At 46.1% G+C, this 17,112-nt stretch overlaps 1 protein-coding gene across 1 annotated transcript; it reads left to right on the forward strand.

Annotated features, from left to right (window-relative positions):
* The first annotated feature begins 15,005 nt into the window (after positions 1-15,005).
* Positions 15,006-15,944, forward strand: LOC147734963 (olfactory receptor 5AP2-like). The gene has a single exon (XM_086953709.1). The coding sequence runs from the start codon at positions 15,006-15,008 to the stop codon at positions 15,942-15,944; it is 939 nt and encodes a 312-aa protein (XP_086809835.1).
* The last annotated feature ends 1,168 nt before the right edge of the window (positions 15,945-17,112 follow it).

A 17,112-nucleotide genomic window follows, 5' to 3' on the forward strand; every position in this document is an offset into this window, starting at 1 on the left:
AACGGTGTTGGATCTAGCCCAGATCTTTTGACTGGGTGAGAGCTTTCTGTTTAATTCAGAGACTCTGTCCCTCACCACCCCTTTTTGTAAATATTTTTGTCCACCCTAAGCGTGGAAGGGTATTCTCAGATGTGAGACCCTTGCTCATTGCACCATCAGGATTCAAGCAAACCGGGCCGAAGACGGCTGTAATGCCAGAAACCGGTCCCCGGGAGCTTGTTTCCTTCCCAGTGTAAGAATTGGCTTCTGTAGTTTGGTTTGTCCTGTTCCCATCATGCACTGGGACAGGAACAGACTAATTTGCATACAGTCAGGTTCTGAAACTGGGATGGTGCAGTGAGCTAAAAAACGGTGTTGGATCTAGCCCAGATCTTTTGACTGGGTGAGAGCTTTCTGTTTAATTCAGAGACTCTGTCCCTCACCACCCCTTTTTGTAAATATTTTTGTCCACCCTAAGCGTGGAAGGGTATTCTCAGATGTGAGACCCTTGCTCATTGCACCATCAGGATTCAAGCAAACCGGGCCGAAGACGGCTGTAATGCCAGAAACCGGTCCCCGGGAGCTTGTTTCCTTCCCAGTGTAAGAATTGGCTTCTGTAGTTTGGTTTGTCCTGTTCCCATCATGCACTGGGACAGGAACAGACTAATTTGCATACAGTCAGGTTCTGAAACTGGGATGGTGCAGTGAGCTAAAAAACGGTGTTGGATCTAGCCCAGATCTTTTGACTGGGTGAGAGCTTTCTGTTTAATTCAGAGACTCTGTCCCTCACCACCCCTTTTTGTAAATATTTTTGTCCACCCTAAGCGTGGAAGGGTATTCTCAGATGTGAGACCCTTGCTCATTGCACCATCAGGATTCAAGCAAACCGGGCCGAAGACGGCTGTAATGCCAGAAACCGGTCCCCGGGAGCTTGTTTCCTTCCCAGTGTAAGAATTGGCTTCTGTAGTTTGGTTTGTCCTGTTCCCATCATGCACTGGGACAGGAACAGACTAATTTGCATACAGTCAGGTTCTGAAACTGGGATGGTGCAGTGAGCTAAAAAACGGTGTTGGATCTAGCCCAGATCTTTTGACTGGGTGAGAGCTTTCTGTTTAATTCAGAGACTCTGTCCCTCACCACCCCTTTTTGTAAATATTTTTGTCCACCCTAAGCGTGGAAGGGTATTCTCAGATGTGAGACCCTTGCTCATTGCACCATCAGGATTCAAGCAAACCGGGCCGAAGACGGCTGTAATGCCAGAAACCGGTCCCCGGGAGCTTGTTTCCTTCCCAGTGTAAGAATTGGCTTCTGTAGTTTGGTTTGTCCTGTTCCCATCATGCACTGGGACAGGAACAGACTAATTTGCATACAGTCAGGTTCTGAAACTGGGATGGTGCAGTGAGCTAAAAAACGGTGTTGGATCTAGCCCAGATCTTTTGACTGGGTGAGAGCTTTCTGTTTAATTCAGAGACTCTGTCCCTCACCACCCCTTTTTGTAAATATTTGTGTCCACCCTAAGCGTGGAAGGGTATTCTCAGATGTGAGACCCTTGCTCATTGCACCATCAGGATTCAAGCAAACCGGGCCGAAGACGGCTGTAATGCCAGAAACCGGTCCCCGGGAGCTTGTTTCCTTCCCAGTGTAAGAATTGGCTTCTGTAGTTTGGTTTGTCCTGTTCCCATCATGCACTGGGACAGGAACAGACTAATTTGCATACAGTCAGGTTCTGAAACTGGGATGGTGCAGTGAGCTAAAAAACGGTGTTGGATCTAGCCCAGATCTTTTGACTGGGTGAGAGCTTTCTGTTTAATTCAGAGACTCTGTCCCTCACCACCCCTTTTTGTAAATATTTTTGTCCACCCTAAGCGTGGAAGGGTATTCTCAGATGTGAGACCCTTGCTCATTGCACCATCAGGATTCAAGCAAACCGGGCCGAAGACGGCTGTAATGCCAGAAACCGGTCCCCGGGAGCTTGTTTCCTTCCCAGTGTAAGAATTGGCTTCTGTAGTTTGGTTTGTCCTGTTCCCATCATGCACTGGGACAGGAACAGACTAATTTGCATACAGTCAGGTTCTGAAACTGGGATGGTGCAGTGAGCTAAAAAACGGTGTTGGATCTAGCCCAGATCTTTTGACTGGGTGAGAGCTTTCTGTTTAATTCAGAGACTCTGTCCCTCACCACCCCTTTTTGTAAATATTTTTGTCCACCCTAAGCGTGGAAGGGTATTCTCAGATGTGAGACCCTTGCTCATTGCACCATCAGGATTCAAGCAAACCAGGCCGAAGACGGCTGTAATGCCAGAAACCGGTCCCCGGGAGCTTGTTTCCTTCCCAGTGTAAGAATTGGCTTCTGTAGTTTGGTTTGTCCTGTTCCCATCATGCACTGGGACAGGAACAGACTAATTTGCATACAGTCAGGTTCTGAAACTGGGATGGTGCAGTGAGCTAAAAAACGGTGTTGGATCTAGCCCAGATCTTTTGACTGGGTGAGAGCTTTCTGTTTAATTCAGAGACTCTGTCCCTCACCACCCCTTTTTGTAAATATTTTTGTCCACCCTAAGCGTGGAAGGGTATTCTCAGATGTGAGACCCTTGCTCATTGCACCATCAGGATTCAAGCAAACCGGGCCGAAGACGGCTGTAATGCCAGAAACCGGTCCCCGGGAGCTTGTTTCCTTCCCAGTGTAAGAATTGGCTTCTGTAGTTTGGTTTGTCCTGTTCCCATCATGCACTGGGACAGGAACAGACTAATTTGCATACAGTCAGGTTCTGAAACTGGGATGGTGCAGTGAGCTAAAAAACGGTGTTGGATCTAGCCCAGATCTTTTGACTGGGTGAGAGCTTTCTGTTTAATTCAGAGACTCTGTCCCTCACCACCCCTTTTTGTAAATATTTTTGTCCACCCTAAGCGTGGAAGGGTATTCTCAGATGTGAGACCCTTGCTCATTGCACCATCAGGATTCAAGCAAACCGGGCCGAAGACGGCTGTAATGCCAGAAACCGGTCCCCGGGAGCTTGTTTCCTTCCCAGTGTAAGAATTGGCTTCTGTAGTTTGGTTTGTCCTGTTCCCATCATGCACTGGGACAGGAACAGACTAATTTGCATACAGTCAGGTTCTGAAACTGGGATGGTGCAGTGAGCTAAAAAACGGTGTTGGATCTAGCCCAGATCTTTTGACTGGGTGAGAGCTTTCTGTTTAATTCAGAGACTCTGTCCCTCACCACCCCTTTTTGTAAATATTTTTGTCCACCCTAAGCGTGGAAGGGTATTCTCAGATGTGAGACCCTTGCTCATTGCACCATCAGGATTCAAGCAAACCGGGCCGAAGACGGCTGTAATGCCAGAAACCGGTCCCCGGGAGCTTGTTTCCTTCCCAGTGTAAGAATTGGCTTCTGTAGTTTGGTTTGTCCTGTTCCCATCATGCACTGGGACAGGAACAGACTAATTTGCATACAGTCAGGTTCTGAAACTGGGATGGTGCAGTGAGCTAAAAAACGGTGTTGGATCTAGCCCAGATCTTTTGACTGGGTGAGAGCTTTCTGTTTAATTCAGAGACTCTGTCCCTCACCACCCCTTTTTGTAAATATTTTTGTCCACCCTAAGCGTGGAAGGGTATTCTCAGATGTGAGACCCTTGCTCATTGCACCATCAGGATTCAAGCAAACCGGGCCGAAGACGGCTGTAATGCCAGAAACCGGTCCCCGGGAGCTTGTTTCCTTCCCAGTGTAAGAATTGGCTTCTGTAGTTTGGTTTGTCCTGTTCCCATCATGCACTGGGACAGGAACAGACTAATTTGCATACAGTCAGGTTCTGAAACTGGGATGGTGCAGTGAGCTAAAAAACGGTGTTGGATCTAGCCCAGATCTTTTGACTGGGTGAGAGCTTTCTGTTTAATTCAGAGACTCTGTCCCTCACCACCCCTTTTTGTAAATATTTTTGTCCACCCTAAGCGTGGAAGGGTATTCTCAGATGTGAGACCCTTGCTCATTGCACCATCAGGATTCAAGCAAACCGGGCCGAAGACGGCTGTAATGCCAGAAACCGGTCCCCGGGAGCTTGTTTCCTTCCCAGTGTAAGAATTGGCTTCTGTAGTTTGGTTTGTCCTGTTCCCATCATGCACTGGGACAGGAACAGACTAATTTGCATACAGTCAGGTTCTGAAACTGGGATGGTGCAGTGAGCTAAAAAACGGTGTTGGATCTAGCCCAGATCTTTTGACTGGGTGAGAGCTTTCTGTTTAATTCAGAGACTCTGTCCCTCACCACCCCTTTTTGTAAATATTTTTGTCCACCCTAAGCGTGGAAGGGTATTCTCAGATGTGAGACCCTTGCTCATTGCACCATCAGGATTCAAGCAAACCGGGCCGAAGACGGCTGTAATGCCAGAAACCGGCCCCCGGGAGCTTGTTTCCTTCCCAGTGTAAGAATTGGCTTCTGTAGTTTGGTTTGTCCTGTTCCCATCATGCACTGGGACAGGAACAGACTAATTTGCATACAGTCAGGTTCTGAAACTGGGATGGTGCAGTGAGCTAAAAAACGGTGTTGGATCTAGCCCAGATCTTTTGACTGGGTGAGAGCTTTCTGTTTAATTCAGAGACTCTGTCCCTCACCACCCCTTTTTGTAAATATTTTTGTCCACCCTAAGCGTGGAAGGGTATTCTCAGATGTGAGACCCTTGCTCATTGCACCATCAGGATTCAAGCAAACCGGGCCGAAGACGGCTGTAATGCCAGAAACCGGTCCCCGGGAGCTTGTTTCCTTCCCAGTGTAAGAATTGGCTTCTGTAGTTTGGTTTGTCCTGTTCCCATCATGCACTGGGACAGGAACAGACTAATTTGCATACAGTCAGGTTCTGAAACTGGGATGGTGCAGTGAGCTAAAAAACGGTGTTGGATCTAGCCCAGATCTTTTGACTGGGTGAGAGCTTTCTGTTTAATTCAGAGACTCTGTCCCTCACCACCCCTTTTTGTAAATATTTTTGTCCACCCTAAGCGTGGAAGGGTATTCTCAGATGTGAGACCCTTGCTCATTGCACCATCAGGATTCAAGCAAACCGGGCCGAAGACGGCTGTAATGCCAGAAACCGGTCCCCGGGAGCTTGTTTCCTTCCCAGTGTAAGAATTGGCTTCTGTAGTTTGGTTTGTCCTGTTCCCATCATGCACTGGGACAGGAACAGACTAATTTGCATACAGTCAGGTTCTGAAACTGGGATGGTGCAGTGAGCTAAAAAACGGTGTTGGATCTAGCCCAGATCTTTTGACTGGGTGAGAGCTTTCTGTTTAATTCAGAGACTCTGTCCCTCACCACCCCTTTTTGTAAATATTTTTGTCCACCCTAAGCGTGGAAGGGTATTCTCAGATGTGAGACCCTTGCTCATTGCACCATCAGGATTCAAGCAAACCGGGCCGAAGACGGCTGTAATGCCAGAAACCGGTCCCCGGGAGCTTGTTTCCTTCCCAGTGTAAGAATTGGCTTCTGTAGTTTGGTTTGTCCTGTTCCCATCATGCACTGGGACAGGAACAGACTAATTTGCATACAGTCAGGTTCTGAAACTGGGATGGTGCAGTGAGCTAAAAAACGGTGTTGGATCTAGCCCAGATCTTTTGACTGGGTGAGAGCTTTCTGTTTAATTCAGAGACTCTGTCCCTCACCACCCCTTTTTGTAAATATTTTTGTCCACCCTAAGCGTGGAAGGGTATTCTCAGATGTGAGACCCTTGCTCATTGCACCATCAGGATTCAAGCAAACCGGGCCGAAGACGGCTGTAATGCCAGAAACCGGTCCCCGGGAGCTTGTTTCCTTCCCAGTGTAAGAATTGGCTTCTGTAGTTTGGTTTGTCCTGTTCCCATCATGCACTGGGACAGGAACAGACTAATTTGCATACAGTCAGGTTCTGAAACTGGGATGGTGCAGTGAGCTAAAAAACGGTGTTGGATCTAGCCCAGATCTTTTGACTGGGTGAGAGCTTTCTGTTTAATTCAGAGACTCTGTCCCTCACCACCCCTTTTTGTAAATATTTTTGTCCACCCTAAGCGTGGAAGGGTATTCTCAGATGTGAGACCCTTGCTCATTGCACCATCAGGATTCAAGCAAACCGGGCCGAAGACGGCTGTAATGCCAGAAACCGGTCCCCGGGAGCTTGTTTCCTTCCCAGTGTAAGAATTGGCTTCTGTAGTTTGGTTTGTCCTGTTCCCATCATGCACTGGGACAGGAACAGACTAATTTGCATACAGTCAGGTTCTGAAACTGGGATGGTGCAGTGAGCTAAAAAACGGTGTTGGATCTAGCCCAGATCTTTTGACTGGGTGAGAGCTTTCTGTTTAATTCAGAGACTCTGTCCCTCACCACCCCTTTTTGTAAATATTTTTGTCCACCCTAAGCGTGGAAGGGTATTCTCAGATGTGAGACCCTTGCTCATTGCACCATCAGGATTCAAGCAAACCGGGCCGAAGACGGCTGTAATGCCAGAAACCGGTCCCCGGGAGCTTGTTTCCTTCCCAGTGTAAGAATTGGCTTCTGTAGTTTGGTTTGTCCTGTTCCCATCATGCACTGGGACAGGAACAGACTAATTTGCATACAGTCAGGTTCTGAAACTGGGATGGTGCAGTGAGCTAAAAAACGGTGTTGGATCTAGCCCAGATCTTTTGACTGGGTGAGAGCTTTCTGTTTAATTCAGAGACTCTGTCCCTCACCACCCCTTTTTGTAAATATTTTTGTCCACCCTAAGCGTGGAAGGGTATTCTCAGATGTGAGACCCTTGCTCATTGCACCATCAGGATTCAAGCAAACCGGGCCGAAGACGGCTGTAATGCCAGAAACCGGTCCCCGGGAGCTTGTTTCCTTCCCAGTGTAAGAATTGGCTTCTGTAGTTTGGTTTGTCCTGTTCCCATCATGCACTGGGACAGGAACAGACTAATTTGCATACAGTCAGGTTCTGAAACTGGGATGGTGCAGTGAGCTAAAAAACGGTGTTGGATCTAGCCCAGATCTTTTGACTGGGTGAGAGCTTTCTGTTTAATTCAGAGACTCTGTCCCTCACCACCCCTTTTTGTAAATATTTTTGTCCACCCTAAGCGTGGAAGGGTATTCTCAGATGTGAGACCCTTGCTCATTGCACCATCAGGATTCAAGCAAACCGGGCCGAAGACGGCTGTAATGCCAGAAACCGGTCCCCGGGAGCTTGTTTCCTTCCCAGTGTAAGAATTGGCTTCTGTAGTTTGGTTTGTCCTGTTCCCATCATGCACTGGGACAGGAACAGACTAATTTGCATACAGTCAGGTTCTGAAACTGGGATGGTGCAGTGAGCTAAAAAACGGTGTTGGATCTAGCCCAGATCTTTTGACTGGGTGAGAGCTTTCTGTTTAATTCAGAGACTCTGTCCCTCACCACCCCTTTTTGTAAATATTTTTGTCCACCCTAAGCGTGGAAGGGTATTCTCAGATGTGAGACCCTTGCTCATTGCACCATCAGGATTCAAGCAAACCGGGCCGAAGACGGCTGTAATGCCAGAAACCGGTCCCCGGGAGCTTGTTTCCTTCCCAGTGTAAGAATTGGCTTCTGTAGTTTGGTTTGTCCTGTTCCCATCATGCACTGGGACAGGAACAGACTAATTTGCATACAGTCAGGTTCTGAAACTGGGATGGTGCAGTGAGCTAAAAAACGGTGTTGGATCTAGCCCAGATCTTTTGACTGGGTGAGAGCTTTCTGTTTAATTCAGAGACTCTGTCCCTCACCACCCCTTTTTGTAAATATTTTTGTCCACCCTAAGCGTGGAAGGGTATTCTCAGATGTGAGACCCTTGCTCATTGCACCATCAGGATTCAAGCAAACCGGGCCGAAGACGGCTGTAATGCCAGAAACCGGTCCCCGGGAGCTTGTTTCCTTCCCAGTGTAAGAATTGGCTTCTGTAGTTTGGTTTGTCCTGTTCCCATCATGCACTGGGACAGGAACAGACTAATTTGCATACAGTCAGGTTCTGAAACTGGGATGGTGCAGTGAGCTAAAAAACGGTGTTGGATCTAGCCCAGATCTTTTGACTGGGTGAGAGCTTTCTGTTTAATTCAGAGACTCTGTCCCTCACCACCCCTTTTTGTAAATACCCCTTTGTGGGAGCCACTCAGGGCTCAGTAAATAATTATTAAAATGCAGAAGTCAAATGCGCCCAGGCTCGCAAGTCTTCCTCGACCTGGCCCTGCACCTCCCAGGTGGCCCCCGCTTCAGAAATCTCAGCGCCCATGTGGCAGGGAAGCACGTGGAGGAGCCTAGGTCCGCTCAAACAGGGAGTCGAATCAGGGGCCCGGTAGTGTCACAGGTTAAAAAGCAGTCTTCCACAGGGCACACTTGCAGCTCGCGGCCCCCCTCTCCCATATCAGCTCAGCTCTCCCACCAGCCAAAGCAACAAGCCCTCAGTCTATAACTCTCTGTCAGCAGCTGGGATGGGGGAGGGGGAAGGTGGGTGAAGCCTCAATGGTCAGCTGGTGCTCTACCTAAAGTCACTGCCGGGCTAGCGAAGCAGCCGCTGTGAATCTGGGCCGTGGGCAGGATCGTAAATGACAGAATACCCCCACTCACAGGTGACTCAGATGTCCAATGCGGCGCTCATCAGGAGATCAACAGCTATGGCGGGTGACAACTCCTGCGCTGGGACAGACAGTCCACTAGTCCGGCCGCAATTAGCTGGGGTACATGGGACTCCACCACAAGTAATGATGCCACTTTATTGTTAGGCCCTGAAAAGGTTTCTGTCATTTAAATCTGAGCTCAATCCCTAGTACTATATATTAAATAAACAACTTCATCAGTGAATTGGGCTTACAGTACGTGTACTAGTGACATTAAACTTACATGCTTTTGGTACACTTTTTCCATTTGCTAGTTACTTTTCAGTAAGCTATATATGTCGGTAAGAGTTTGGTGGCAGCTTACTCCCCGCTGGGCGCCGAGCCTTGCAACACTTGAAAGCGTTTTATTTTCCAGAGGCACACTAGATAGATTGGCGAACTTTGCCCTGTGTTCTCGAGTTGTAACTCGATTTTTTAATCACAATTTTAAATCATTGTAGTGATTGTATTTGTTTTTACTATTCACCCTGTCAACTTGAGCACTTACTCGCACTCACCAGGGACGTGCATCTTCTCTTGAGGGCTGTTCTCGCTCCGTTTTGAAACAACCGGCACCCCAGCCAATCGCGGTTGTGAAGGGCGGGACAGGGGCGGCACCTAACGGAGCCTCGAGCGGTTAGCGCTCTAGACCTCCGCTTCCTGGAGGGTATTTAGGTTGCGAGGAGGCTGGTAAGAGTTTGGTGGCAGCTTACTCCCCGCTGGGCGCCGAGCCTTGCAACACTTGAAAGCGTTTTATTTTCCAGAGGCACACTAGATAGATTGGCGAACTTTGCCCTGTGTTCTCGAGTTGTAACTCGATTTTTTAATCACAATTTTAAATCATTGTAGTGATTGTATTTGTTTTTACTATTCACCCTGTCAACTTGAGCACTTACTCGCACTCACCAGGGACTTGCATCTTCTCTTGAGGGCTGTTCTCGCTCTGTTTTGAAACAACTGGCACCCCAGCCAATCGCGGTTGTGAATGGCGGGACAGGCGCGGCACCTAACGGAGCCTCGAGCGGTTAGCGCTCTAGACCTCCGCTTCCTGGAGGGTATTTAGGTTGCGAGGAGGCTGGCGCTTTCGCAGTAAGAGTTTGGTGGCAGCTTACTCCCCGCTGGGCGCCGAGCCTTGCAACACTTGAAAGCGTTTTATTTTCCAGAGGCACACTAGATAGATTGGTGAACTTTGCCCTGTGTTCTCGAGTTGTAACTCGATTTTTTAATCACAATTTTAAATCATTGTAGTGATTGTATTTGTTTTTACTATTCACCCTGTCAACTTGAGCACTTACTCGCACTCACCAGGGACTTGCATCTTCTCTTGAGGGCTGTTCTCGCTCCGTTTTGAAACAACCGGCACCCCAGCCAATCGCGGTTGTGAAGGGCGGGACAGGGGCGGCACCTAACGGAGCCTCGAGCGGTTAGCGCTCTAGACCTCCTCTTCCTGGAGGGTATTTAGCTACTCGTCGGCCCCAGCGCGCAGCGATGGCGCGCAGGGTAGGCGCCTCGGACTGCGCCAAAGACGAGCCTAAGACCAGCCCGTCTGGGCCAGGCCGGGTCACGGGGCAGGAAACACTGCTACAGGTATGATCTCTGCGGATCAGCTAAGGGCTTTGCGCCCTAGTAGTAACGGAAAATGTACTATTCTTAAACCTTCCCTAACAGGTATACAAGCTTGTCCCCATTGTGCTTTCGCCCTAACTAATGTTCAGCCCCACCCAGAGAGTACATACACTCGCAAGTTACCCAAGGGATTCTCTGGACATAACCCCTGTGCTTTCACTTTTTACAGCGTTAATTGCAGATCTTTACCCCAGCATAAATTAGATATTTTCCATCTCTTAGTTGAAGAAAAACCATGCGCTGTGTTCTTAACAGAGACCTGGCTGCATGAAAGTGCAGGTCCCGATGTAGCCGCCGCCTTGCCCTCGACCTATGCTATTGCTAGGGTGGATAGAGTGAAACATGTTGGAGGTGGTATTGCCGTGATCTTCAACAGGGATTTTAAATGTGACCTTGAAGTGGTTAATATTCCTGGATGCGAAGCAGCATTTTTTAAAATTGCATTAAATTCAAATTTTATGTTCTCTGGTTTCTTAATTTATCACCCACCTGGAAACAGTAATGTTTGGGCCGCGAATTTGGCTAATTTCATTTCACCTTACTTTCTTAACGCCCAAAACCTGACTGTATTAGGCGATTTAAATCTCCATTTGGAGGACAGGTCAAATAGTACAGTGGTGAACCTCCTGGAGGATTTTACTGCTTTAAATATGACATTGCGAAACGAGGGCCCTACTCACAAAGCGGGACATTTATTGGACCCTATTATATCAAATATGCAGGAGTTAAAATGGCTTAAAACTGACCCTATCTCTTGGTCCGACCATTTTCTCACTCTCTTTAGTATTACTCTTAGAGAACCCAAGGAGCTATGCCCCACACGGCCTCCGATCCTTATGAGGAATTGGAAAAGGCTGGACCTGTCTGAGCTGCAGACCGTACTAAAGAAATCCTCCCCTGTTTTGGGCTGCGACATGGAGAAAAATGCGTTGGAAACCCATACATGGTTGGAGAGGGCAGTTGATATTTGTCTACCTGTTGCCAGATGTAGAAAAAATGTACATCGCCCACCAGCTCCCTGGTATACTGAGGATCTCAAAGTAGAAAAAACCAAATGCAAGGCACTCGAACGGAAATGGCGCAAACACTATGACCCGCAAAAGAAAGAGACTTACCGTAAGGCTAGAAACCTTTATCATTCGGCCTGTACGAGAGCCAAAGCCTGTTATGTAGCAGAGACTATTAATACTGCTGCTAACAAAGCACAGACTCTTTTTAATACAGTCAAGGAATTAGCCGGAGCTAATTCTATGGCCGCTACACCCCCCCTTACTCCCCAAAAATGTCAAGACCTCGCCACCTACTTTGTGGAAAAAATCGAGACCATTATTGCCAACATTAACCCCCCGCAGAGGGACGGCAAAGATGTTCAGCTTACAGTTGCATCAGTAGGATGCCGGCTTGATTCCTGGCCACCTATTACCTTGGAAAACTTGAAATCTTTGGCTATCTCTATCAAGTCAGGGTCTCCTTGTGACCCTCTCCCTATTAGCATTCTGAGCCAACTTGACGACTCTGCCTTGAAGATCATTTCTGAGACATTAAATGCCTCTATCCATCTGGCAAAAGTCCCATCGTCCTGGAAGCACGCCATGGTCAGCCCTTTGCTGAAGAAGCCTTCTGCTGACCCTGAAGTGTTGGCCAACTATCGCCCTATCTCTCTGCTGCCTGCTTTCTCTAAGATTTTGGAGAAGCACATTCACGGTGTACTTACCACATTTACGGAGAATAACCATCTACTCCATTTCTCCCAGTCAGGCTTCAGGCTGGTCATTCCACCGAGTCCGCCCTTTTGGGAGTCACCGAGAATATCAGGGGGCTCTTGGACGAGGGGCAAACGGTTGCACTTGTCTTGCTTGATCTAAGTGCAGCCTTCAACACCATCTCACACGACAGACTGCTTATCAGGCTGAGTGAGGATGGTGTCGGAGGGGCAGCGCTGGAATGGATTAAATCCTATTTGTGCAACCGGACGTTTCAGATCTCGTCTTCACAGGCTCAATCAGATACCTTTGTTTCGCCCCATGGTGTGCCGCAGGGCTCAATTTTGAGTCCGTTATTTTTTAATCTGTATCTCCGCCCTCTCGCCGATCTAGCAGAGCGAGTTGCGGACGATTCACAGATTATTTTTTCTCTCACCAATTCGGATCCTTCATCCCCTTCTGTGCTGAAATTGGGTCTTCATGAAGTCTTCAGCTGGATGTCAACGAACCAGCTGAAGCTCAATGGAGAGAAGACGGAGATCCTTCTCTTAGGTAAAAACAGAAACCTTTGGCAGGACACTCACTGGCCGCCATCCCTGGGCGCTTTTCCTACCCCAGCTACCCATGTCAGGAATTTAGGGGTGCAAATCGATGATACACTATCGATGAAACAGCAGGTCAATAAAGTGGCTGGCACCTGCTTTACTATCCTGAAATGGCTGCGGAAGATTATCTGGATGTTGCCTGCTGATACCCAGAAGACCGTAGTCAATGCCCTCATTACATCTTGGCTTGACTTCGGTAACATCCTTTACCTGGGCTCCAACTCAGCCGTGCTTAGGCGGCTTCAGCTAGTCCAGAACTCCGCAGCCAGGTTGCTGTGTAAAATCCCTAGAACAGCAAGGATTTCTAAGTACCTTAAAGACCTGCACTGGCTCAGGGTGGAGAACCGGGTTCGGTTCAAAGCCCTGAGCTATATGTTTAAAATAAAGGCAGGAACCGCACCAATGTACTTGCAAAAATTAGTTAGGCCCTACTCACCTGCACGTAACCTTCCTTCCTCTAATGCAGCAAACTTTGTGGTACCCAGATTGATTTAAACTGGCCAGAATGGGAGGGAGATCCTTTTCCTATCTGGGACCAGTCCTCTGGAACTCCCTTCCTCCAGCTTTACGTAAGGAGGAAAACTTCGCTAGCTTTAAGAAAAGCGTTAAAACGTGGCTATTCAATAAATAAATAATTGTGGCCTCTGGCCGTTTTTTGCTTTCTGTGCTGCTGGTCTCTCAGTCCTGGCGCCGGGAAACCCTTTGTGGGTATCTGTGCGCATTACAAATGCAAAAAATAAATAAATAAATATAAATAAATGTCAGTAAGGAGTATAACCAATGTTGACATGTTTCAGGGGTCAAAACACATACACTGTTTCCTGGATAGCAGATTTCAAGAACACAGAGTAAAAAATACACATTAGCATCTGTCCCCAAAAATGTGGGTTACCATGCAAAAAAGAGGCATTTTCCTTCAGGTATTCTTTAATTGCATATTGATACTTTGCCGTTAACATCAGTGGTATTACACTGTTGAACTATAACATGTTCTCTAATGCTGATAAGGTGACACCCTGACAAAGTCAGTACCCCTACGATATTGTTAACAACAACCACTAATATTGTTTTGCACATAGTATAGGTGCCAGTGTCGGCATAGGTATGTCCACCTACTTGATTGTTTATATTTATAATTTGTAGAATTTAGTAGTTGTGCATTATAAAAGTGTTTTCTTTTTTAAATGAAAAGCACTGACTGGACATAATATATTGAGTGTTGTTGTGTAGCAGCGAGCTCGGGTTATTAGCTCACACCCCTTACCCTAAGTAGGCCTTGACCTGCTCCGCTTCGCTACCCTGAAAAGCTAGCATCTTGACTTTAAACTGACCTAAGTCATTTTAGGATGGTATTCACAGGATGGTTTTGTCCTTAGGATAAAGGATTTAAATAAATAGAATCGCAATAAACAAACTTCTATTTTCAAAGATGAACAAAAAACTAAAACAAATAATGGAGCCCCAGTTGTTTATTTTAGTACAAAAAGCAATTAAACTGATCTAATAAAGAAGTAAACACTGCCTGAACAAGGAGCTCCCAAATGCTCAATTTAGTGCATTTTCTCTGCATTCAGCATTTATTTATGTCTTTTCCCCTACATTCAACATTCATCTATGATAATTAAGTGTGTACTCAACTTCTGTTTGCAGAATTTGGGATATATTTAGAGGTTGGTGGACAGGGCAAAAATTTTACAGAGTACCTGACCGCTAAAGTGATGGTTCGCCCATTCTCTTTAGAGTGAAGAGAACTGCCACTTTCTGTTAATGGAGTCCAAGCTCATAGCCTGTGGCGGGAGGTGATATTGGAGAAAGGGCAGTACAGTGCATGCATTATGTAGAGCGGATAGTGTAATGTCCTTTTTTCTGCCTATCACAACCAGGTAAGACCGGATGGCAGGGGACAGAAACAAATAACTATTGACCTCCATATTAAGTGGAAAATCCCGTTGGTGTGTGAGACATTAATTATTAGTTTTTCACTAACAATATCCCACTTTAGGAGTTTGTTTTGCAAAACAAAAACTTTAAGTTTAGTTGACGGTTTTAACTCCCAGTAGTCATCATCCACTAAAGTACTTGTACCATGATAAAAACTACCTTGACAGCTGTTCCTATTGTGAACCCTAAATATGGGTGAAACTAGTCCTTCTTGGTGGCAGACATAATATCTTCCACCACCCAGACAGATTGTACTCTGTCTGTCAAACTCTAGATCAGGCCCTTACTATTTACATCCATAAACTTGTGGAAATGATGCTGTTTTCATGCTGTTTCACCACACATCCCTGAGCAAAGTGGTGCAGAACTAACACACAGAGACTACCTGGGGTAATGGACTTGGTACAAAGTCTCTCAAGCATAACACGCTTTGCTTACAACATTACAATATGTATATCAATAAATAACATGACTATTGGTGCTCTGCAGTTATTTCTAGGATTTCACATCTCTATATACCTTTTTTTTCCTTTTAGGCTCTATTGTTGACAACCATGCCAACAGTCAACAGCACCCGTGTGATGGAGTTCATTCTGTTAGGACTTACAGAAGACCCAGAAATGCAGGTTCCTCTGTTCTGTTTCTTCCTCTTGGTCTATATCATTACCCTTCTTTGCAATATTGGGATCATGGTATTGATCACAATGAACCATATCCTTCATAGCCCCATGTACCTTTTTCTCTGCAGTTTGGCCTTTGTAGACATCTCTATTTCCTCTGTAGCTGTCCCCAACATTTTGGCCATCTTACTATGGAAGGGGAAGAAAATTTCTTTTACAGGGTGTGCAATACAGATGTTTTTATCATATGTAGTTGGAACTTCAGATGTTTGTGTGCTAGCATTGATGGCCTATGATCGGTATACAGCTATCTGTAATCCCTTGCTCTATCCTGTCATAATGAACTATACAACCTGTCTCTATCTTCTTGTTGGCATCGGTGTATTTGCTGTCATCAGTTCACTAACACATGCTGTTTTCACCTTTACGCTGCCCTTTTGCAAGGACAATAGGATCAGTCATTTCTTCTGTGATGTCCCTGCGCTCTTGAAGCTCGCCTGCTCAGATACCACCATCAATGAAGTGGTGCTGATTTCCTTGGCAGGTGGACTCATAGTGATATCTCTAATCATCATCATTATATCATATGTCTGTATAGTATCTGCCATTCTAGGGATAAGTTCCTCAGAGGGGAAGAAGAAGACAGTCTCCACTTGTTCCTCCCATTTTGTCTGTGTCACATTATTTTTTAGCACACTTGTTTTTATGTACGCCAAACCCACTGCAAGCCACTCAATGGCCAATGACAATGTGGCATCCGTCTTCTATATGGTAATAATTCCTATGCTTAACCCTCTAATTTACAGCTTTCGAAACCAGGAGATAAAACAAGCCCTGAGGAAAGGGTTTGGAAAGACCAGTGCCTCTAAATAGAGAAAATCAACAACCTTTCTTGTGTTCTTTTACATCCTCTTTCAACGAGAATTTTACTCAGGTACCTTCATTCTGAGACTTCCATTTGGACCACTCCTTTATTTTTAGAGAGTTTCAGTTGTGTCTGGCTCTACATATCGGGCAACATTATTGAGCACAAACATTTTCTCACAGTAAAAATAAGTAGACATCATCCTGTCATTCCCTTCTGACTTCAAGGCGGTTGCTTCAAATGTAAAACAGGAATAAAAAGGAGTATTCTGCTACTTGTCTGCAACCTAGCATATTGACAAGCCTATTAAAATATACAACATGTTTGCATGGTTGCCTACTTGTCTATACCTCTGTATTTGATCAGACAAGATATAAAAGAGTTTCCACATGTTATTGTTGCCTTTACATGTTAATATAATCAGCTGCATTTCCCATAGGTCTGGCTTTAATGTGCTAACTCATGAAAGCACAGGTGCACACACTGTTGTGTTTATACAGAATTGCATTTGTTTAGTGTGGTGTTTGCATTGTAACCTATTTTATGTCCTCCCTCACCCCGTACCCCTGCCTCTCCCTGTTACCAGCTGAGCGTTCTGGAATGTTGACAGATGTCAGCTGATGACCCTATTAACAGGACGTGCCTCCCCTCTCTCTACTCCTGACCAGCTGTGTTGGACTGAGAGTCAAATAAAAGGCTTTAACCTCAATTGCCTATCGCATATTCCTAACAAATTGGCGACGAGGTTTAGCACAGCGAGACCCGCAAGCACAAATTGGTGACACCTCAGAGGAAAATTAACCACATTGATGCTGCACCTATTCCTCTGCTGTGCTGGACAGCAATAAAAACGGGTGTGGTCATGATGACCTCAGCTCGTCATGAGCACAGGAGCACTGTGCTGCATGACGAGCTGAGCTGGTCATGAGCATCGAAGGGGTAATATGAAATATATGAGAAGAACAGCGTTCCCCATGAAATAATTCAAAATAAAGTGGAGAGTAAATAGTATTACCATTACAAATATTAATTAAATTACGACGTTGACAGCGTGATAAATACCTGAAGCAACTTAATTTGTGGAAGCTAAAATAATACATGAAGAAAAAAAGAGAAGATTACAACCTGACTTTGATGGAGGAATTGTGCGTTCAGCCTAAACATCCTCAGAACAGT

The sequence above is a fragment of the Lissotriton vulgaris genome, chromosome 1_2, assembly GCF_964263255.1.
Source record: "Lissotriton vulgaris chromosome 1_2, aLisVul1.2, whole genome shotgun sequence".
NCBI lineage: Eukaryota > Metazoa > Chordata > Amphibia > Caudata > Salamandridae > Lissotriton > Lissotriton vulgaris.